The sequence below is a fragment of the Natrix helvetica genome (assembly GCF_964273705.1).
Source record: "Natrix helvetica genome assembly, chromosome: 1".
In the NCBI taxonomy this organism is placed as follows: domain Eukaryota; kingdom Metazoa; phylum Chordata; class Lepidosauria; order Squamata; family Natricidae; genus Natrix; species Natrix helvetica.
Genome location: NC_138548.1, coordinates 102948422 through 102971799, shown reverse-complemented (window position 1 = coordinate 102971799; position 23378 = coordinate 102948422). Strand labels below are relative to the sequence as shown.

At 41.0% G+C, this 23378-nt stretch overlaps 1 protein-coding gene across 6 annotated transcripts in view; it reads right to left on the bottom strand.

Moving 5' to 3' along the window:
* IRAG1 (inositol 1,4,5-triphosphate receptor associated 1) overlaps positions 1-23378 on the bottom strand; it is a 103532-nt gene that overhangs the window by 20633 nt on the left and 59521 nt on the right. For all 6 annotated transcript variants that reach the window (XM_081938148.1, XM_081938146.1, XM_081938147.1 and 3 more), the window contains 10 exons: positions 20259-20858; positions 16336-16414; positions 15561-15681; positions 14069-14099; positions 12640-12780; positions 7315-7446; positions 6276-6417; positions 5312-5361; positions 4192-4290; positions 3520-3584 (listed from right to left, as the gene is read on the bottom strand). In XM_081938148.1, coding sequence (XP_081794274.1) covers positions 3520-3584; positions 4192-4290; positions 5312-5361; positions 6276-6417; positions 7315-7446; positions 12640-12780; positions 14069-14099; positions 15561-15681; positions 16336-16414; positions 20259-20858 — 1460 coding nt within the window. The remainder of the gene's footprint in view (positions 1-3519; positions 3585-4191; positions 4291-5311; positions 5362-6275; positions 6418-7314; positions 7447-12639; positions 12781-14068; positions 14100-15560; positions 15682-16335; positions 16415-20258; positions 20859-23378) is intronic.

Genomic DNA, 23378 nt, shown 5'->3' with positions numbered 1-23378 from the left:
CAACTCTCTGTCCTCATAATAGACAGCCTTTAAGTTCCGACAGTTCTTGCCGCCTGCGATAATATGGCAGGAACTGCTCGGCAACATATCTAGGCCAGCCTCTTTTTACCCAGCCTATGAGATAATGGGGTCTCATTTTGAATAGGCCACCACATCAGTGGATGATAATGGCAAGTCTAGATGATGGATCAAAAGGACCGTAGAAACAGGGCCGGGTCTTAAGTTTCTATAGGCAAGGGACAGCAACTCAAGGCGTCTGCATGTCCCATGTGTTTTCCAGGGCAGAATTCTAAGAGGTAGAAATATGCTGCTAAGAATTCTGTCTAACGTGTCATCCTAGGGGATAGTATGGGGAGAGTTGGACGGTCCCCTGCTATTATTCCTAGCAGTGGCTTGTGAACTGTTTGGAGAATGAAGGGGCGGCCATATAGGTAATGATGGAATCTTTTGATTCCTGCTACAGCGCCTCTTTGTCCAATTGGTATAATTTCATTCAGCTTTGGACAAAGAGTGGGAAAAGTAAGCGATGGGAGCTTCGCTGCCATCTGGGCAGCGATGGCTCAACACAGCTCCCCCACCATACGGGGAAGCGTCGGTGGCCAAGATGAGCGGTAGGGACTCGCAGTACTGCATAAACACAGTGAAAGATATTAAGAGAGATTTGACAGCCGCAAAAGCATGCACTTCGCGGCTGCCCCATGTCCAAACTGCGGAAGAGTCCAACAGCCTGTGCAAAGGTTCCACAACAGAAGCCTTGTGAGGTTAAAACATGGCGTAGAAGTTTAAAATCCTCAAAAATGCTTGTAGCTCTGTTTTATTGGTGGAGGCAGGAGCCCGTTTAATGGCTTCCACCTTTGAAGGGGTCGGATGGATGCCCCGGGCGTCTGTGTGAAATCCCAGGAAGTCTACGGATTCCACCCCAATGCGGCACTTGGATTTTTTAAATTTGAGACCCACCTTGCGGAATCTTTGTAATACAGCCCTGAATTCAGACAGCAGGGCCTCTCGATTTTGTGCTGTTGCCAGCACATCATCGAAATAGGGTAACACCCCTGGCAGCCCATGGAGCAGTCGCTCCATGATGCTTTGAAAGATGCCTGGGGCCACGCAGACTCCAAACTGGAATCTGTGGCATTGGAATGCTCCGCGATGTGTGACAATTGTTTGAGCGTCTGCAGTAGCATCATCCACTGTCATTTGCTGGTAATCTTGAGCTAAATCAAGCTTAGCAAATATGTGGTCCATGCCCAGTGAGTGCAACAAGTGTTGCACCACAGGGATGGGGTAAGGATGAGCTTGAAGGACTTTATTTAAATTTGATTTGTAATCCGCACAGATCCTGATGGATCCGTCGGATTTGATGGGTATAACTATAAGAGTCTCCCACTAAGCATAATCAACAGGCTCTAATACCCTCTGCTGCAGTAGCCGGTCTAATTCAGCATCTACCTTACTCTGGAGAGTAAAGGGAACCCGCCGGGCCTTCAAGCGGATGGGGGTTACACTTGGGTCTAAATTAAAAGAAATTGGGGACCCTCTATATTTACCAAGGGACTTGCTAAATACGTCTTTAAACTCCCTGGCCAGATCTTCAAATTCAGCGGTGCAGTCGGTGGCGTGGATACCTGTAATGGAAAAACCCAAAGCCGCAAACCACTCTAACCCCATTAAGGTAGCCAATGGCCCATCCACCACCATTAACGGCAGGGATCCTTTAAATTGGCCATATTCCACAGTGAACATTCCATAGCCAATAACTGGTATTGTGTTATTTTGGTAATCCCTTAAAAAGCAGCTGCCTCCTGCCAAATCGATTTTTTTAACTTGGGGCAGCAGCTGCTTGAGAGTTCCCCAAGCTATAATTGATTTCATAGACCCTGTGTCCACCTCCATTCTACATGGAGTCCCCTCAATCAGTACACTGATGAACAGCTTCTTGCGGCTGGCACTCCTCACAGCTGCAGTATTGACTGTGTCCATGTTGTCCTCCTCGCAGTCTATGGCATGGCAGTCATCTTTGGTCTGGAATGGATGCCTGTCCTTAGGTCGGTAGTCAGGGCGACTGGCCGGCTTGTCTTGACTTGGAAGTGCAGCATGGCAAACAGAAGCAAGATGTCTAGTTTTGCCACCTTGGCGGCAAACAGCTGACTTGAAGTGACAATTCAATCATAAATGGTTGCCTCTGCAGCTAAGGCAGCCCCTCTGTGGAAATTTTGCGGGTGACTTCCACTGGCGGTTTGCGGTCAAATTTAAACGGTTTACATCTTCAGCTGCCCCCTCTTCATCCTCATCTTCAGCCATCTGACGATTGACCATGGCTGCAGCTGAGGGCTCATTGTGCGTGGCTTGAAATCTTTGAATTTCAGCCATAGATAGGTCTGACTGTTCGGCCGCTCTTGCCTCATCTAAAGCAATGGTCAAGGTTGAATCAGACCTTGCCAACAACCGGCGCTGAAGTCGCAGGTCTTTAACGCCACAAATTAGCTGCTCTAACAAGGCTTCTTCTAAATCAGAGAAAGCGCAGTAAAGTGCTGCCCTTCTTAGAGAAACCATAAACTGGTTTATGGATTCAGTTTCTTTCTGCCTACACAATGGAAAAGAATATCTCCTGGCAAAACGTGAGGGAGCAGGAGCGTAGAGTGCCTTCAATTTGGCCAATAAAGTGTCCCATGGCACAGCATGGACAGAAGCTGGAACAGTTAGAGCCCGGGCCATGGAAAATGTTTCTGAGCCGCATACGCTTAGGAAATATCCCCTCTTCCTTTCGGTAGATATTTCAGCCAAATAATGAATTAAAAGGAAACAATCAAATCGTAGCATGAATGATTCCCATTCTCCGGGGCGAAAACCTCAAACAGAGGCACCGCCGTTAGTTTTGCCATTGCTTCCTAACTATAAGGTAGTTCTGAGGATTCGCTAAAGTTTTTTCGTTCAGGATCCCGCCCTCGTCGCCAGTGCTATATACTGGGCTCTGAGGGAAGGCACGGAGACCAATTGCTGAACAACTGTTTTTATTTTAAGAACTAACAGCGAACCAAGAAACAATTTAACATGACAGCTCTTAGATAGCCTAGCTGTCAAAACAGTTAACCAATGGGAAGCCTGGAATCTTCCCGCCAGACTGCAGTTGCATCTGGACCAATCATATAACATTACTTTATTCCCCATTTTTAAGGATTCCGTCTTACATGCCTTTTTGTTTTGGCAAAGTTGGTCTTATTTCTGAACATTCAGACAAGGAAACAGGTATATAAACCCAACCATATTCTTTTCCAAGTGCAAAAAGAAAATACTCCACCAAAAAGTTAATTATATTTGTTCCTCAAAGTATATATTTAAGAACAGCAATATAGTTGTACCCTTGCTGTATTACTATTTACTATATTTATCACTGTATTACTACTGGTATATGTGTTATTGAGCTGTATTATATTGCCTTGCTTTTTTTTGAAAAAGGAGATTTTTTTTAATGCCAGTTATAATTGTAACTCTTAATGAAATAAATATTAATGTACTCACTTCTCTGTAACTACAGGTAAGACTGGAGTTGATGTCAAATTGCTTCTTACATTTGATGAGTCAGACTGTAAATAAAGATATCCATTCACTGTCATTCAAACATCAAGAGCATAAACTACATTTAAATATATGAGATTACCCTGATAACGTGAAAAATATAATCTGTGTATTTTCCAAATAATTAATTTATCCAATAGGCAACAATTTCACTATAAACTGGAAGATTGATAAGTATTTCCTTCAGAGTTTTTAGACACTTTTTCACTTCCAACTGCTAACTAATGGCTTATGTGGAGTATGAGTATAATCATTAATCTATATTTATATGAATCTTTATATATGCCAGATTTAGAATATATGGAATTTTTAATTAATTGAAATCAAAGTTTTATTCCTTAAAATAGAAGAGAATTCTTTATTGGCCAAGTGTGATTGGACATACAAGGAATTTGTCTTTGGTGGATATGCTCTTAGTGTACATAAAAAGACGATTTTTATGGCAAAGATTCTTCCTCAAGAATCATAAGGTACAACACTTAATGATAGTCATAGGGTACAATTAAGCAACCAAATCATACTAGAAAACAATCAATATAAATCGTAAGGATACAAGCAACAAAGTTACAGTCATAAAAGTGTATTTATATACAATTTCCCAAGTTTAAATTTTACCAGGGAAGATGACACCAAAGGTATGGGCGACTGGCTAGGTGACTGGCCTGGGAGCTCAAACTTTGAAACAACAGCAACACTGACTCTCCTTCGAGGCATCTAAAACAAAAAAGCATGTTATATTTCAATTTAGATATTGACGATAGTTTCATGGGAAATCACAATGAAACAGATTAGAGCAAAACATGCAGAAAGGAAACCATGGGACTTCAGGATACAGTTGCTGTACAACTCCATCAAATTCACAAAGTAATTTTTATTGTAACTTTCAAACAGCGGCAATAGTTTCTGCAGCTCTATAACACTTCTATAAAAGAATCTCACAGAATGCAAAGTGCAGGATAATCATGTTTACTCAGAAGCAAACTTCATTGTCTCCAGTGGAGTTGATTCCCTATTGGTGCCTCAGGTTTGCTGTCCCCGATAGCTAAGTTCTTAATGTAGTGGCTTCCTAAGGGCCAAATTATATATTATGTTAAATTTATGTTTCCTTTGAAACACTTCACTATTTCCGTTTCTCAATCGTTCAAGCTCAGTCCTGCCTCACACTATCGCAGCAGTAAAAATCTCATGTCTCCACCCAATACAATTTTGCACAAAAAGCAAAAACAAACCAACTCAAAAGTCTAAACAGCCTCGTGCATTGTACGTGGCTCATCTCCTGCCTAAGACGGGAGGAGAAGGTGACAGTGTATCAGCAGTTTTACTTCAATCACTTTATGTGAGCTAGTGAGGGGGAAAATATAATTACCATGCCAACATTCCCCTCATGCTAATATTCCAGAACTGGGAGGAAGGGTGAGGCAGCAATTCTCTCAAATGGGGAAACTATCTTCCCACATTTTGCAGACCTCCTGCATTTTTCAGATAAAAATCAGTTCCATGGAACCTTCCTTCTGCATTGCAGCTAACCTGGAAATAAGATCACAAGCCGGCTTGGGAGTATTGTAAGCTACCTAGATATCCTACCTAGGACACCATGAATGATAAGTCTTCTCTTAAGTAGTTGCCTGATTCATCTCATGGGCGAAGAAGAACATCGGTTTAGTTAACAGATTTTCCAGAATGGATACTTATGCAAATAGTGCATTAAGCGGGTTATTAAAATTTGGAAAAATACCTTTCCAATAGAAAGAGACATGGATCTTGATGTCCGAGGTACACCATCATCTGTTCCAAAGTATGAAACAAAATCGAATGGGGAAAAAATGGTGGTAGAAAAGACAATAGACATTATTTAACCAGACTGTTTTATATTGAAAAGAAGGCTCATATCAAGCAACATTAAATATTATTATAAACTATGATTCAATATTGTTATGATGATCGATATGGATCATCATTTCAGTTGAATCCAAAGGTGCTTTTTCAAGAAGTAATGAGACTTTCTGTTTTTTCTTTGAAGATGTTTCGCTTCTCATCCGAGAAGCTTCTTCAGCTCTGACTGGATGGTGGGGACCATCCATTCAGCACTGAACTGAAGAAGCTTCTTGAATGAGAAGCAAAACCAGAGAATGCCCTGTTGCCTCTTGAAAAAGCACCTTTGGGACAACCGAGACCTGGATGACTGAGAATCTCCATAGACATTTTGGTTGAATGTGTTACAATCTCATAGTTTTTCTGAATATACTTAAATCAATTTTTTTTAAAAAAATACAGTGTTACTTAAGTGGGGTTTGATTCCAGGTGACTTCATAGCTACGGCCACAATTCGATAACAGCTTTATCACTGCCTTCTTTCCACGTTGTTTTTCAGTTCTCATTTTAGCTCTGAGCTCTGGAATTCTCTAGTAATCCATAAAACAGGTACTAAGCAAGCCTGTTTCCACTTAGTTTTTAAGCTTTGGGCTGCCTGCTGCTAAGGCCAAATCAAGATGCACAACTTTATTCAATAAATAAATATTTATTTATAAATAGATATTTTATATAAACAAGATGTCCCAAAAGTCTCAGTGCAGTTTTAAGCTTCCTAAAAAATATGGTAAGAGTTTTGGGACACCACATATTATCTATAACTATGTGGGAGAGCAAATAAAGGTTTTACAGCAATACAAAGGTGTGTTTAAAATCTCAGGACATTTTACCTGGAGAACCGTAGCTTCTGCTAGAATTCTGATTAGCAAGTTTCTTATACTCCATGAGCTCAGCATGGTCCTTTTCATATGTTCTTTTTAAATTCTCTACATACTGCATCATAACTTCAGTGGCCTTTGACATACGTTTTTCCTTGAAGAAATAGATAAAAACAACGCACATAAAGGTATATTTTCGATATCAAGGAAACAGCAGTATATAACACTATTTAGCTATATTATTTTACTCATAAGGAGACCCTGCTAATTTGGCACATATTGTAATGAGTATGCCATATACAATGTCATTTTTTGTTACTAATATTCAAATAAATGTTCCAGGGAATGACAGTATCCAAATTCTTTTAATCTACGACCCATTAAGGGCAGAAGCTATCATACTATTCAAGGTGATTTCCTGGATGCATTATGATCCCAAGAACTCTTAAAGTATCAGATATTCTGAGATCCTCCATTTTGGAGGCTAGATCCTCAAGATGAACATATGTTTATGCTAACTAAACCACATCTTTTAAACCTTACTATTATGTACATTTTTCTTGAAATCTACTAATTAGTTTACCTTATTTTATCTATTTATTCTGTGTGAAACTTCATTTACATTTCCACTGCATTAGTAAATTGAATGCCTTCAGTTCAAGCTTGTTTAAACTGTAAAGTTATTTTGCATTGTAAGAAAGAGAAAGAAAGGAAGACAAAAAGGAAAGAGAAAGAGAGAGAAAGAAAGGAAAGAGAGACAGAGGAGTGAGTGAGAAAGAGAAAAGGGGGGGGGAGGGAGACAGAGACAGACAGAGACAGACAGACAGACAGAGAAAGAAAGAAAGAGAGAGGGGGGGAGAGAGAGAGGAAAAAAACACTAGCCTAGATGGACCAAAAATCCAGTTTAGGGTGTTCAGACTTTTGTATATTATTTTAAAATCATGCCTGTTATCTGGGTTTCAGTCTCTTTTTTAGCTAGAGTCAGTCATGTATTGACCAATCAAGTCAGAGTGAGAATATATAGTTAACCAGCAGTTTTAAAAGTTTTTACCTGACGAACAGCACCAACCATTTCAGCCCGACTGGACAGTCTTGAAGCCAAACGATGAAGTACAGCAATGTCTTCCAATAACTTCTGGTACATCTCTCTATGTTCAGAGTGATGCCATAGGGAAGCTGAAGACTGAAACAGAGTATTCCATAACATATTAACTATATCATAAATTAAAAATATTATTATTTTAATCTGAAAAGTCAAAGGGCAATAAAGCCATAAGAGGATAATTTGCAATAAACATAATAAAATGGCACCCACAGAGTAAGTTTTCATCTGTTTCTAAAAATTTAAAAACTAAAAAATATAATATAAAATGAAAGGATTTTCTTTTATTCTAGACATACTGTTGACAATCAACATCCAAATAACCACTTAAAGGATTAGTCAAGAGCAGGCTTTCGTCATCCATTTCTCCTTCTCTCACTCAGAAGAGCATAAATTATTTATTATTTTATTATTTTTATTATTTATTAGCGTTTATATACCGCCCCCTCTCCCGAAAGGGACTCGGGGCGGTGTACAGTCCGTATCAAAAATACAACAAATTAAAACATAGTAATAACTACATAAATACGTATATGAGAGGAGGATAAAATATGCCAAACTGTACAGCTAAATAAATAAATCGAAATGTACAAAATTTAAAATCCCAATGTCATATCAGGTTAAATTTAAAAAATATCCCTCTAAAAACCAGTAAGAATGTGTATGCCAGGAGGTAGACGTTATAAATTATGCCAGACCAGCCAGTCGGAACAGGTGTGTCTTCAGTTTCTGTCGGAAGGAGCGGAGGTCAGTAGTGGTTCTAATGTCGGGGGGGAGGTCATTCCAGAGGGTTGGGCCCATCACAGAGAAGGCCCTACTCCTCGGTGTCGCCCGTTGGCATTGCCTCGTGGACGGCACCAGGAGAAGGCCCTCCCTGTGAGAGCGAATTGGCCGCAGGGATGTATGTGGGAGGATGCGATCCCGCAGGTAGCTAGGCCCTATGCCATGGAGCGCTTTAAAGATGGTGATCAAAACCTTGAAACGCACCCGAAAGACTACAGGCAGCCAGTGCAGCTTGCGCAGGAGAGGTGTTACATGGGAGTACCTAGTATTCCCCATGACTATCCGCGCGGCTGCGTTCTGGACTAGCTGCAGTCTTTGGGCGCGTCCCAAGGGAAGCCCCAGGTAGAGAGCGTTACAGTAGTCCAGGCGAGACGTCACCAGTGCATGAGTGACTGTGCATAGGGCATCACGGTCCAGAAGGGGGCGCAATTGGCGCACCAGGCGAACCTGGTGGAACGCCCCCCTTGCCACGGCTGCCACATGATCATCCATTGACAGCCGGGCATCTAGGAGGACGCCCAAATTGCGCGCCCGTTCCACAGGGGCAATTGCTCGGCCCCTATCACCAGTGATGGAATCAGCTGGCTGAACTGAGGTGCCGGTAGCCACAGCCACTCGGTCTTGGAGGGGTTGAGTTTGAGTCTGTTGTCCCCCATCCAGACCCCGACGGCTTCCAAACACCGGGACATCACTTCGACAGCCTCGTTGGGGTGGCTTGGGGTTGAGATGTACAACTGAGTATCATCAGCGTACAGATGGTACTCAACCCCAAAGCCACGGATGATCTCACCCAGCGGCTTCATATATGCATTGAACAAAGGGGGCGAGAGGACCGACCCCTGCGGCACCCCACAAGAGAGTGGCCTCGGTGTCGACCTCTGCCCCCCAGTCAACACACATTGCATCCGGCCGGAGAGGTAGGAGCCGAACCACCGTAAAACGGTGCCTCCGACTCCCATCCCCTCCAGCCGGCGCAGTAGGATACCATGGTCGATGGTATCAAAAGCCGCTGAGAGGTCTAATAGGACCAGGATAGAGGAGCAACCTCTATCTCTGGCCCTCCAGAGATCATCAACCAATGCGACCAAGGCTGTCTCGGTGCTGTACCCGGGTCAGAAGCCGGACTGGCGTGGGTCTAGATACACGGATTCGTCGAGGCGACGTGGAAATTGCTGCGCCACCACATTCTCAACAACCTTCGCTAAAAAGGGGAGGTGGGAGACTGGACGGTAATTAGCTAGCTCCGTTGGGTCAAGTGAAGGCCTCTTTCAAGGCAGTCGGTAAGGAACCCTCGCTCAATGAGGCGTTCACCAGGCCCAGAAGCCAGCCTCGCGTCACCTCCCAGGATGCCAGTACCAACCAGGAGGGGCACGGGTCCATTGAACATGTGGTGGGTCGCAGCCGTCCACGCAACCCGTCTAAATCCTCGGGGGCAACAGAGTCAAACTCCTCCCAGAGTGGGCTCACAAGACTCACTGAAGACGGCTCGTCCGGTCCACTGGGGGGGGGCCCATCCGCTCCGGATCTGAGCGACTTTGTCCTGCAGATATTCCCCAAACTCCTCTGCTCTTCCCTGCAAGGGTGCCCCCCGCGTCTCCTGCGACAGGAGAGAGCGGGTCACCCTAAACAGGGCGGCAGGGCAGTTATCCGCAGACGCAATGAGAGCGGCACAATGTCTACGTTTGGCCGCTCTCAATGCCACAAGGTAGGTCCGTAAATAGGCTCTTACCTGTGTTCGGTCAGACTCGGAGCGTGAGGACCTCCACCTGCTCTCTAGACGTCTCCTATGGCGCTTCATCACCCTTAGCTCCTCGGTGTACCAGGGAGCCCGGGTGGGTCACTGCCGTAGGAGAGGTCGCAGAGGCGCAACCCGGTCCAAGGCCCCCGCCGTCGCCCTATTCCAGGCGTCGACTAGGTCCTCTGACCGAGCGTGGGTCAGGGCTACAGGTAAAGGCCCAAGCTCCGTCTGGAACCTATCCGGTTCCATCAAGTGCTTGGGGCGGTACCAGATTGGACAAACTGGCTCCGCCTCCTCGCGGTGGAGGGTAGCGCCAGGGAAGTCCAGCCGGAGACATGAGTGATCTGACCATGACAGGGGCGTAGTCTCTAAATCCCCTATTCCCAGATCACTCGTCCACTGCTCAGATACAAAAACAAGGTCCAGTGTGTGGCCGCCTTCGTGTGTGGGGCCCTGAATTAGTTGGGTCAGGCCCATGGCTGTCATGGAAGCCATGAACTCCCGAGCCACCTCGGACGCTGCTCCCGTCGACGGCAGGTTGAAATCCCCCATAACCAGAAGTTTGGGTATCTCAACCGCCGTCTCCGAGACCAGCTCGAGGAGCTCGGGCAGGGCCACTGACGTATAGCGAGGAGCCAAGTATACAATCAGCAGACCCCACTGCCTCCCTGGGCCCCATTTCATACCCAGCGACTCACACCCAGGTATCTGAGGAACAGTGAACTCCCTCGGCTCTAGACAATCCCGTATAACTACCGCCACCCCACCACCCTTACCCAGGGCCCGAGGCTGATGGAATGCACGGAAACCCGGTGGGCACATTTCCACGAGGGGTAAGCCACCCTCGTGACCCAACCAGGTCTCCGTTATCCCTGCAAGGTCCAGCTCCCCCTCCGAGATCAACTCGTTAATGAGGGGGGCCTTGTTGGTCACGGACCTTGCATTGCAGAGCATCAGCCTCAGGCCCTGGCTCTGTAGTTCCTGACCACCTAGGCTGCGGGGGTTGGTACAAACGACCGGGCATAGCCAGCAGCCACGGTCTCCCAACCGACCTTGCGATCTTTTCTTGTCCTCGCATCCCCCCCTCCCCGCGACCGTTGTAATAAAACAACCCTCTGCTGGAATAAGTTGTTCCCTCTTCCCCCTCACCCCGCTCACTTCCTTCGTGGACTCACCTGTTCGTCTGGCGCTGGCTTCCCTCCTGGCCTGGTACTCCCCCCCCCTTCCTAGAACCCCCTAAAAACATAATAAAACATTTTGATAAAAAGCCCCTCAGCTTCCTTTTCTTCCACCTCTCGGGGTTCGCAAACCCGTCATCAAGGCTGGCCCTTGAAAGAGCCAGGGGCCATACCTGCGAGAGAGGGGCTTCACGCAGGTGGAGCAGGTCTAACCTCGAGTAAATTGTTGAATACTAAAAGTCCCAGTAGGGTAAGGTGCTGATAAAACAAAGTTAATAGGTAATAGCCGGCAGGGCTAAAGTCTCAATGGAGGACCAAGAGTCTTAAAGTCTAGATGGTAAATAATGTCTAGATGGTAACTTCAAAGGAAGGGGGGGGGGAAGGGGGGAGGTATTCAAGTGTCGCAAATGGTGGAGAGAGGCAAATAGTGGAGAGAGGCAAATGGTGGAGAGAGGCAAAGATGGTAAGTGGGAGGGAGATGGTTCAAATAGTCCCAGGTGAAGAATAATAATCATCTTCTAACTATAATCTACTTGTATTTCGCACTTGTTCCATCAATCCACTATTAACGTGGGAAATATAAAATACCTGAGCAATATACTGTATTGTTAGTTTACTGTTAGAATTTTTTTTATCTTGAAGAGATAAAAGATAGATCTTCATAATTAGAATTTAAAATGTTCTTATATTTTACCAAAATCTAGATAGATAGAAAAGTCAGAAAATGTGTAGACACCCTGATTCCAGTCAGGAAAATGTATGCTTTGATGAATTAATTGTTTAGCAGTACTTCTTATTAATGGTTATTGTTAACTCCAAATATTTGAATTCTTAGGCTCTTTTTTATACATAAAAATGAACATAGCCAAAGTTTGGCTCCAAAATTTAGAAAATGGTTTTACCGTGTCATGTTTTCACAATTGAGAATTTCTTAAAAGTTCAAGTGGGAACTGTTAGTCAGAAACCATGGCAACTTTTAATATACTATGTCAATTATTATTACTGCCAGTACAATCAACTTTCTTAAAAATGGATACTACTTCAAAATGATGGTAGTTGGCTTTCAAGAAATCATGATCCAAAACAACTCAGATGGATGGATGGACAAATGGATAATTGGGTGGGTGGGTGAATAGACAGAGGAATAGACAGACAAACAGATAGAGAGACAGAAAGTAAGCTGTCCATTCCGCCCATGTACCTCTTTTCACTGAAGGCCATTTCTGACCTTACACAAATTGTAGTGATAGTATGTTCATGATGGAAGAAAAGATCTTCAGAATTTTAAATATTCAAGCTTCCTACTGTTTTGAATTTGAAATGGGCTGTCCTGATTATTTCCAAAATGTTTGGATTTTGGAGTTTGAGTCCATCATGGAAGCTCCTTGCATGACAATTACTATCTTAGACCAACTCAACTCACAGTGTTGTAATTCATAGAAGAAGAAATTCTATGTACCCTGCCTTGAGCGTCTATATAAAAAAGCCAGGGCAGAAATCTAACAAGTAACCTATTGAAAATTTTAAAATACATAACACAGAACGTTCTGTGGTTCCCAGCATGTTTTGTCTTACCGTAACTGCTCCCCTGAAGTTGTCTAATTCCTTCTCTGTATTTTCTTCAGCAAGATTCCTTTCCCTTTCAGCCTGATTAATTCTTGATTCCAATGTATAGCTATCATTTCTGAACGCCAATGAAAGTTGTACAAATACATTCTGTTGCAGGGAAATAAAAATTAATTGATTCTTTTCATTAATCCTAAAGAAGATGAACAAAGGAATTAATTTCCACCAACAAACTCTTACATCTTAGCTTTTTAGGGGAGTTATGTTCCCTACTCAAAAAAATTCTACCTGTATAACTAGAAATGGGCTTAAGGTACCTACAACAACATGTACATAACATTTGCTTTATATTAGGAGTATCAAACTCAAAGCCCCTGGACTGGATCCAGCCCGCAGGGTGGTTAGATCTGGCCCTGTGGAGCTGCTCTGGAAACAGCAAAGGACCAGCCCACAGTGTGTCTGCCAGGGAAAATGGACCTCAGGAAGGCCACATCACAGCTGGAAATTCCAGATTGGGAAAACTGGTTAGATAAAGTCTCTTCCAATTGAGAAAAACTGTTAATGGTTTCATGGACAAGCCTGTGTAGTTCCTTTAATTACCCAAGAAGTGATTGACTGTTTTCATATTCTGGGATGTTTTTCTCCCTGATTCCCCAGTCTAATTTGCATTAAGATTTCTTAATGACCTTCCATTCAAATGCTAAAACTTAGTTGTTGAAGCTGAAGTCAATTTTTAATTGCCAATTCTTTCTTTGTAGAAATGAATAGAAAGTCTGAGTAAGAAATTGCCCTGAGAGATATATTCTTTAAAAGGCTTTTTTGGGAAAACCAAAACCAAAAACCAGCTTTGTGCTTTTTGATGTGATAATTCTTAGGCACCAGTCTCTTGAGCAATATAGTTTTAAAAGCTTCTTGTAAAAGAAAAGGTGATTCAGTTCATGTGGGCCCTGCACCTCTCCATATCTAGGAATTTTTACGTTGTGGCTATCTGATAAGGTGAATGTTTTTAAATTAATGCTAGATATAGAAAGTAATCGTTAAAATAACTTTGTGAAGGCTTTTCTCAGCAAAAGTATACAAAGTTTTGATTCTATCATGGTTTCTTGATTTTTGTTTCTTGAAAATCCTGATCACAGATCCAATTAAGTTTAATTCCTGTTCCATAACTCAGTACTGGCAGCTAAATAGAATTCTTCTGTTACCTCTTGATCTAATCTGATATGTTCAAATATGTTATTATAAGAGACACATTTTATATTCTATTTATTGTAAATGAAGTTTTGAGAACATTCTTCAAATATATTTTCACCGAGTCTTTGAAAATTATAGCATTCCCAGAAAGCAAGTAAAGCTTCTCAACAAAACAATGATCAGCACCAGCATTATGTGACACACAAAACTTGATTGCTTTTGTGCTGTTTAGATTAAAAACACATACCTCAACCTCTCGTTCAGTAAGTGGTGGAGCACTGCAATAAGAAAAGGAATAACTTATATGTTACATTTAAAAGCCATTTATTCTGTATACTTAATCAGCATCTAATGGGCCATTTTCAGCTAACTGCATATATGCTGTAATTAGAGAATGAAAAAATATACTTTGACATGTCTTACTCAAAATCAAGCACATTTAATTCATATTTTATCATTTTAAATTTCATTATTAATGTTAGGGTTCCAAGTAACACCCCCTAAAAAAGGAAGGTTCTGAAACCTGAGTTTCCTCAAAATTCCATTTTATTAGAGATGTCATATTGACACATCTGGGGAAAACCCGAATCTGAAAGCTTCCAGGTTTTCCCCACCCAGATGAAAGTTCAAGTCCCTGCTCAACATCCACATGTCCATCATATGGTCCAATCAGGCACCGTCCCAACTGGAGATGCCTCCCAGTCATACCACTGGGTGCAGAGCAAGATGTCATTGATTCTCTGAGAAGAGAATGTTATTTTGACTATATCTGCCAAACTCTATATAACCCCCCCTCCCAATTTCCCACAGCATTAAATGTGGCAGGCCTGAAGGCCCAATAACATTGTAAGATACAGAATCTTGGTTCCTTAAAAAGTAAAGGTTGTCCACCCAGAACCAGCCTCATTATTGTGGCTGTGAGTTGAGCATTTCATGAGTTTATAGAATGCGAATCGTGTTTCTCTAGAGTTCAGTGACAAGCATACTAAAATATAACGAATAACCATATTACTTGTAATAATTGATTATATGCCCTTGATATTACAGGATTATGAAATGACAGCGCTCAAGGTGACATATAATATTTTATTTTGGAATAACCTTGGAAAATTTGAAAGTCATGATTGGCTCAGGGTCCCTCATAGTTGACTGAGAGGTAAACCCTGTGTCAACTTCAAAACAGATCAGGCCTTCCGCAGCCATCTTTCCGTTTCTCAGATTGCCACACAGAAAGGGAGGTGGGAGAGGTTTGGAATGTCAGACCAGATAATAAGAACAGATCATCCCCATCCCATGGTAACCAAGGTCACCTCAACAGGTGCTAGCCAGAGACTAGAAGGAGTTGCCAAGGAGATGCCAGAATGCCTAACTGGACAATGTGACCTGTGACAATGAGGGAGTGAGTTATCTATTATTTAATTATACTGAAACTGCAGGAAATAGTTAAATATAAACAATGGTTTTGTTTTTATCCATGCCGAAATAAATCAGTTCTTTGAGAAAGCTGTACGTCTCAGAGTGCTGAATTGGTTGGATTCATTAATTGGAACGTTGACACCCTTGTCACCATAGTCTTAATTCTGTAAAACTGTATTACTTTACATTCCTTATGTTATGGTCTTGTAGACAAAAGTGGATTGAGAGAATCTCCACCTCTTCCCAATTTGCTTTAATGTGATTAACTACTTCTTTCATTACATATGTTCAGACAGTAAAATACCACTCACACATGGATTTACCTTCCTGAAAATGGTGTTTGTACACCAAGTTTTCGTAAAAGAATGTCAGGAATGTTGGGCATGGCATCGCATCTATTCTTTGACTCCTCCTCCTCCACTAAGAAAGGGATTGGTGAAGACCCTAAAGAAAAAAAATGTTTCATTACTAAAACAGAAGCAACCAAACAACTGAAGAATATTAAGTATCACAGTCTGATAGTTCAAATATTGTGGGAAGTTGGATGGGGGGGGCATTTATGCTCTAAGCAACCAATTTCAGAATAGATTTAATTTTTAAAAAATCAATTTCTGCATTACTGATTAAAATAAAACTCAAATACTCCAAGGGATGATCAAAGAATATTCCATTATTCAAAAATTAAGCAGACTTTTATTTTTCAGCAAATGCATAATCAATCCCTATATTCTGCTTGATAGGTTGTCTGGTAATAGTTCTAATAATCTCAAATATCATTGTAATCAACTGAATATAACTATATTCAGTATTTAAGACCATGGGTCCACTGTTGAGTCATTTGCAAATTTTCTACACAGCACATGTACAATATACACTTGTATAATTTCATTACAACCCTTTCATTACAATAATGGTGAACTTATAGTTCTCTAACTGTTATTGGATGGCAACTCCCATGAGTTTCACTCAGGTCCTATACTCATTTAGAGGGAGATTACAAATTAAGTCATCCTTACTAAGATTTTTAGCAAAAGGCTCAAAGTTAGAAAAGTGGTGTGGCTACCAAAGTCATATATAATATGTTTAGTTGTATTTCACCTCTTTCCTGTTCAGCAGCTTCACTTAGATCAGGAAGTTTAAGTCCAGCTAAATTTTGATTTCTCATCAATATATGTTCCTGGTGGAGGGAAAAATCTTGAATTATTTCTTAATACTTTTATTTTAAAAATAGCTTTTCAATAACAGAATAAAGTCTACTAAATACAGTATTATACATACATATAAAGCTGAGAGTAATCTAGGAATTGCTTGATTTAGTAACAAGAATATTGAGTCTAAATTCTATCCTACACTATACAACATTCCCAACATGATTCCCAACTATAAAAATGATACCAATATATGTAGCTGAGGGTTGAAATGAGGGGTCCTTGGGGCTCTCGAAGCTTGCTTGTTTTCTTGCAGGCATTTCATTACCCAAACTAAGTAATATCATCAGTGATTTGGGTATTGAAACATCTGCAAGAAAATAATCAAGTTCAAAGAGCACAAAGGATCCCTTATAAAAATAATACCTGAAAAATATTAAAAGGATAAAATATTGTTAAAATAATACTGGTGGGAATAACTAAAGAGCTAGGAAAAGAAGAAGAAGGCGCTAGGACAGCCAATTTCTTTACACGGCATCACTATCAAGTACGATAGTCTCACTAGTTGTCACCAGTCTACAAAAAAAGTCCTTTTTCATCTCAATTCATAAATAGCACAGAGCTTTTAAAAATGAGCCACATTCTGAACTGTATCCACAAATGGATTGGGAAACAGTAAAACAAAGTATTCTGAATCTATCCATTAAAAAGCACAGTAGATATGCCTTAAAATAGCTCTAGTATTAAAAACTTTTAAAATTACCAAGCTACAGTATCACTTCTTTGCTGTTTCAATTACTATATTTATATGGTTGCCAACAACATATTAACTGAGCAGCTTATTTATAGTAAATTATATGTTAATGCACAATAAAATAGTAAAATGCAATTTAAATTCATGTCTCTTATGATAACAAGTGTTTTTTTTTAAAAAAACCTCCACTAATCACCCAAATGCCCTCAGTAGTCTTATATACACTGAAGAGTTTTTCTTAAAATTAACTAATGAACCTAAAGTTCACACAAGTTTTCTAATGGTGCATGTGGTATTACCAGTAGGGTTTCTCCCCCCTAATATAATAGCAGATTTGTCACTAATTGTTACATGGGGAGGCAGGAAATTCCAATTAGCTTTTCCTCCTAGCATTAATACTATAGTAATGACAAATTTGCCATATAAACTATTATTAGCTAGACAGAAATATATTTTCTTTTAAGATCATGGCCAAAAAGACTGCAAACTCTGTTAAATCAACCTCCCATGTGTGCAATTAAACTTTTAAACCCAATATTCTTTCTACTGATACACCGAACTGCTGTATTGCAAAGGCATTTTCTTGTCATATGCATTTGTAAACTATCATCCATAAACTTCTTAATGTTTCCATTAAACTATAAAAGCTGAAACATTCCTAAAACCATACTAGCACTACAGCAAGTGACTTGGTGGTTTATATTTTACATTATACATTACATTTACATTATAAGCTATCAGGCTATGTTTAAAAAACCCATTCACTTGATCTGTGCTCATATCCCTCTGAAACTGATTTAAAATAATATTAAATATTATTTAAACATTTGAAGATTAAAGAATAAGTGCTTGCTAATATATATTGTCGTGTAAGACTTAAGAGTATATTTACTGACATAATAAGGGACACCACTGATTTCCTTAAACTAAGTTAATAAAATGCTCAACATAATTTCTAAATGGCTATATTTAGCGTTTGTCTCGGATCTATTCAAATTGTACTGGTTATGAGCTATTAATTTTTGCACTGTTACCCTAGTGCAGGGTTGTTGATTTTTGCCTTTATGTTGCTCCATTTTAGACAGCCTATGTACAAAAGTGGTTCCTTTGAGATCAGTTTAGTGAAAAACAAGATATAAAAGCAGCAGAAACACATTTATAGCAGAAACTCTTAAAGGAACATTACAGATTTATATGCAATGATGTATCTCCAGAAAGAAAGGAGGGGTTTTTTTTGGCTGTGAAGAAATAAAATGGTTTATTTCATGCACAAATATTACTTTCAAACATGACAGGACAATTTGTCAGCTTCTTCCTGCCTACTGTCTTACGTAACTAGTCCAAAGCTACAATGCTGTACAATCATTTATGTTCATTTTCCTAATGGAAGCTAGTTATGTTTTCTAAATGCAATAATAATTTTAAAAGTATTGATTCTTCATATGAGAAATGAAACTGAATCTCCACTTTATGAACCTGAAGTTAGAACGGAAGGCCATGTTATCTAGCCACTTCCAACTATCCTTCCTTGAGCCCAGTCTTTTTGGGAGGAAGGAAGACAGCCCCTTCTTCCAGGAAGTAGAAAGGGAGTAACTGCTTCCAGCCCTCACAGAGGAGCAGGCTACCTGTCTCTGAATATGAAGGAAAAAGCCCTCCCTCTTGCTGAGGCATAAAAAAAAACCAGACAGAAATTGCTTCCCGTCTTTACCTGCAAATGTTAAGATTTACTATAATAGCCCTTTTAATTCTGAGAAACAGAGTAATTATGAACTTCTAATCATGTTGCAACTATTAAGACTATAAAAACAGCTTCCCAGATCAAACCAAATCCTTATCTAGTCCAAAATTCTGTTCTTGCAGTAACCAATCAAAAGCCTGCAGGAAGCCATAGTCCGGATACGCCTAGGAGGATCCTTCCACTTAGGTTCCCCAGAACTAAGAGTCATATTGCCAGTGATAAACTGGAGGTAATAAATATAACCACTGTGACTGTTAATGCACAGGAAAATAAGCTGTTCCCACAGGAAACATAATGTCTTAGATGTTTCATTTCAGTTGACAGTTTGCTATAATTTTGGGAACGCAAATGTTAAAAATCATTTTTTGAAAAGTAAAAAAGTAACTGCATGAAAGGACAAGATAATAACCACAATCCAAAATTGCACAAATATCATTGAACAGACTTTTGGAGAGGCTACCAAAAAAGATGGGGACTTTAGTCACAATCTCCAGAGTCTCAGCCCTACAAAAATAAAATCAAGGGATGTCTTTCTGGCTACCAGCTTGACTGGCTTCAAAAAACACTGGATCAGTTCATGGAAGTCATAGAGATCAATGGCTATTAGGGTGGATGGCAGCGTGGCTGCTTGTGAAAGTAACATGTGGGGAAATTAATTAACATGTGCAGTTGGTTGACCACTTGTGAGAACAGATTGCTGGACCATATGGTTCAGGGGTCTGATCCAGCAGACACTGATTACACTCTATGTTATAACTCAGCATGATAGATAGAAGGGAAGTCTATCACATCAAGGTAGAGGCATTTATTTTGTGCAATTGATTTGAATGAATTCCCAAAGGTCTGGCTAGGTTTGTTTGTTCCGTCCTCACAGACTACTCATTTTACCCATCTTCCACATTTCAAATAATAATACAATAATACAATACAATAGTAGAGTTGGAAGGGACCTTGGAGGCCTTCTAGTCCAACCCCCTGCCTAGGCAGGAAACCCTATACCGTTTCAGACAAATAGCTATCCAACATCTTCTTAAAGACTTCCAGTGTTGGTGCATTCACAACTTCTGGAGGCAAGCTGTTCCACTGATTAATTGTTCTCACTGTTAGGAAATTTCTCCTCAGTTCTAAGTTGCTTCTCTCCTTGATTAGTTTCCACCCATTGCTTCTTGTTCTACCCTCAGGTGCTTTGGAGCACGTGAGGGTAGAATGTAATAATGTAATAAACTGTACATTTCTGGTATAATAAACTATGGAAGCAAAACAATATTTTTCCAGGTTTAAAATATAACTTACATCATTACACAGTAATGCTATTCAATTACTGAAACAAATACTGTATAGTTTACGCAGAACTTCCCCATATCAACTTATCAGAACTCACCTCTCTGAGCTTTGTCAGTTTCTGCATTCGAATTGGCTGAACTTGTATGTGAAGGTCTTTGAATGGTGGAAGCTTAGTTACTATATTACCAGCTGCTATATTACCAGCAGTTTTTTTAATATCTTCAGATGGTCTGAAAGGTGCTTTTTCTACATTACATGGTTCAGGATGATCCCATGATATAGCTCGTAGTAGAGGAAAGTGGTTATTAGATGCATTAAATTCAGTTTTATTAGAAACTTTGGAATCCTTCAATAGTGGTGCTGAGCCCTTTAACTTCGGGCCCGGTGCAATCATTCCTGGTCCAGATAAATGACCTTTGAAAGGAAAGTCGTTTCCTTTAATTTTTTTAGGGAATTCTTTCCCTAATTCAGTTTCATAGAAGTTCTTGCTGCTACTTAGAGATATTTTGCCAGTGTTGGAGTCTGAAGTGCAGAATTGAGGCAGATTATCCATATGTTTATATGGATCAAAGTTCTCCTTTTGCTCAGACACCTTCTCCTTTGGACTTTCCAAACCAGTTACGTGAGGAACCATTCTTCCCTGAGAATCTTTTTTTTGTTCATTCTCCTTTTGATTAGGTATTCCTTTGGTGGGATTCTGAAATTAAACAAACTAACTTAATATCAGTTTCTCTTGGGCATTGTATTTTCTAAACCCCTGCTTCTCTATTGAAGGCATCAGCAACAATATTTCAGTGGTAGAAGCAATCTCTTTAATATTTTTTACTTCAGAAAAAAGCTCATAAATAAAACAATTTGAATGGACTATTTGTATGCAGAGAACCTGGATCCAGCCCATGTAAGGCTTTATAGGTTAAAACTAGCACTTTGAATTGCATCCAGAAAAACCCGGGCAACCAGTACAATACTTTTGGTGCAAATGTTCTATGATCAGAGATCTTAATAGAATAACAGAGTTGGAAGGGACCTTGGAGATCTTCTAGTCCAACCCCTCATGCAGGAAACCCTATACCATTTCAGACAAATGATTATCCAATCTCTTCTTTAAAATCTCCAATGTTGGAGCATTCACAACTTCTGGAGGCAAGCAATTGCACTAATTGATTGTTCTAACTGTCAGAAAATTTCTCCTTAGTTTTAAGTTGGTTCTGTCCTTGATTTGTTACCATTCATTGCTTCTTGTCCTGCTTTCAGGATAATAGATTGATCCCCCTCTTCTTTGTGGCAGCCCCTCAAATAGTGGAACACTGCTATCATGTCATCCTTACTCCTTCTTTTCATTAAACTAGATGTACCCAATTCCAACAACTGTTCTTTATATGTTTTAGCCTACAGTTCCCTAATAATTTTTGTTGCTCTTATCTGCACTCTTTCTAGAGTTTCAACATCTTTTTTATATCAGAAAGATCTTGACAAACTTGAACATTGGGCAATATCTAATAAAATGAAATTCAATGGTGAAGAGTAAGGTTCTACATTTAGGCAAGAAAAATGAACTGCACAGGTACAGTATAGGTCAGTGGTGGCAAACCTATGGCACGCGTGCCACAGGTGGCATGCGGAGCCATTTGTCAGGGCACGCGAGGCGCTGTCCTGTCAGCTGGCCAGCGCGAATGCGCGCGCTGGCCAGCTGAGTTCACCTTTTTAAAAGCCATTTTTCGCCCTCCCCAGGCTCCAGAGGCTTTATAGGAGCCTGGGGAGGGTGAAAAGAGCTTCCCTGGAGCCTTCAGAACGCTTAAAACAACCTTCTGAGCAAACCGGAAGTGACTTCTGGTTTGCTAGGAGGGTCGTTTTAAGCATTCCGAAGGCTTCAGGAACCGTCTGGAGGCTTCCCTGACGCCTTCGGAGCGCTTAAAACGACCCTCCAAGCAAACCGGAAGTGACTTTTCGCCCTCCCCAGGCTCCTATAAAGCCTCTGGAGCCTGGGGAGGGCGAAAAAAGCATGTAAAAATGGGGGGGGGGTCGTGCGTTGTGCACGCATGCACACTGGGGGGGTGTCGCACGTTGCATTATGGGTGTGGCACACCCGCACACAACCCCCTGCGCTTCCCCCCTTGTGGCACGCGAGCCAAAAAAGGTTCGCCATCGCTGGTATAGGTGGTACCTTGCTCAATAGTAGTAACTGTGAGAGGGATCTTGGAGTCCTAGTGGACAACCATTTAAATATGAGCCAGCAGTGTGCAGCAGCTGCCAACAAAGCCAACACAGTTCTAGGCTACATAAACAGAGGGATAGAATCAAGATCACATGAAGTGTTAATACCACTTTATAATGCCTTGGTAAGGCCACACTTGGAATACTGCATTCAGTTTTGGTCACCACGATGTAGAAAAGATATGGAGACTCTAGAAAGAGTGCAGGGAAGAGCAACAAAGATGATTAGGGGACTGGAGACTAAAACATATGAAGAATGGTTGCAGGAACTGGGTAAGTCTAGTTTAATGAAAAGAAGGACTAGGGGAGACATGATAGCAGTGTTCCAATATCTCAGGGGTTGCCACAAAGAAGAGGGAGTCAAACTATTCTCCAAGGCACCTGAGGGTAGAACAAGAAGCAATGGGTGGAAACTAATCAAGGAGAGAAGCAACTTAGAACCGAGGAGGAATTTCCTGACAGTTAGAACAATTAATCAGTGGAACAGCTTGCCTCCAGAAGTTGTGAATGCCCCAACACTGGAAGTCTTTAAGAAGATGTTGGATAGTCATTTGTCTGAAACGGTATAGAGTTTCCTGCCTAGGCAGGGGTTTGGACTAGAAGACCTCCACTGTCCCTTCCAACTCTGCTATTGTATTATTATTGTATTGTATATCATGGTGACCAAAACAGGATGCAATATTCCAAATGTGGTCTTACTAAGGCATCATACAGTGGTATTAACACTTTGTGTGTTCTTGTTTCTATCCCTCCGTTAATGTAACCTAGGACCGCATTAGCTTTTTTGGCAGCTGCAGCATACTGCTGACTCATATTTAAGTGCTTGTCCACTAGGACACTAGGCAAGAAAAATCAAATGCACTATTCAGTACTAGTAACTGTGAGAGGATTCTTGCTCTCACAGTTACTACTACTGAGTAGTGCATTTGATTTTTCTTGCCTAAATGTAGAACCTTTTTTTTTAAATCAACATTGGATTTCATTTTGTTAGATAGGGATTTCC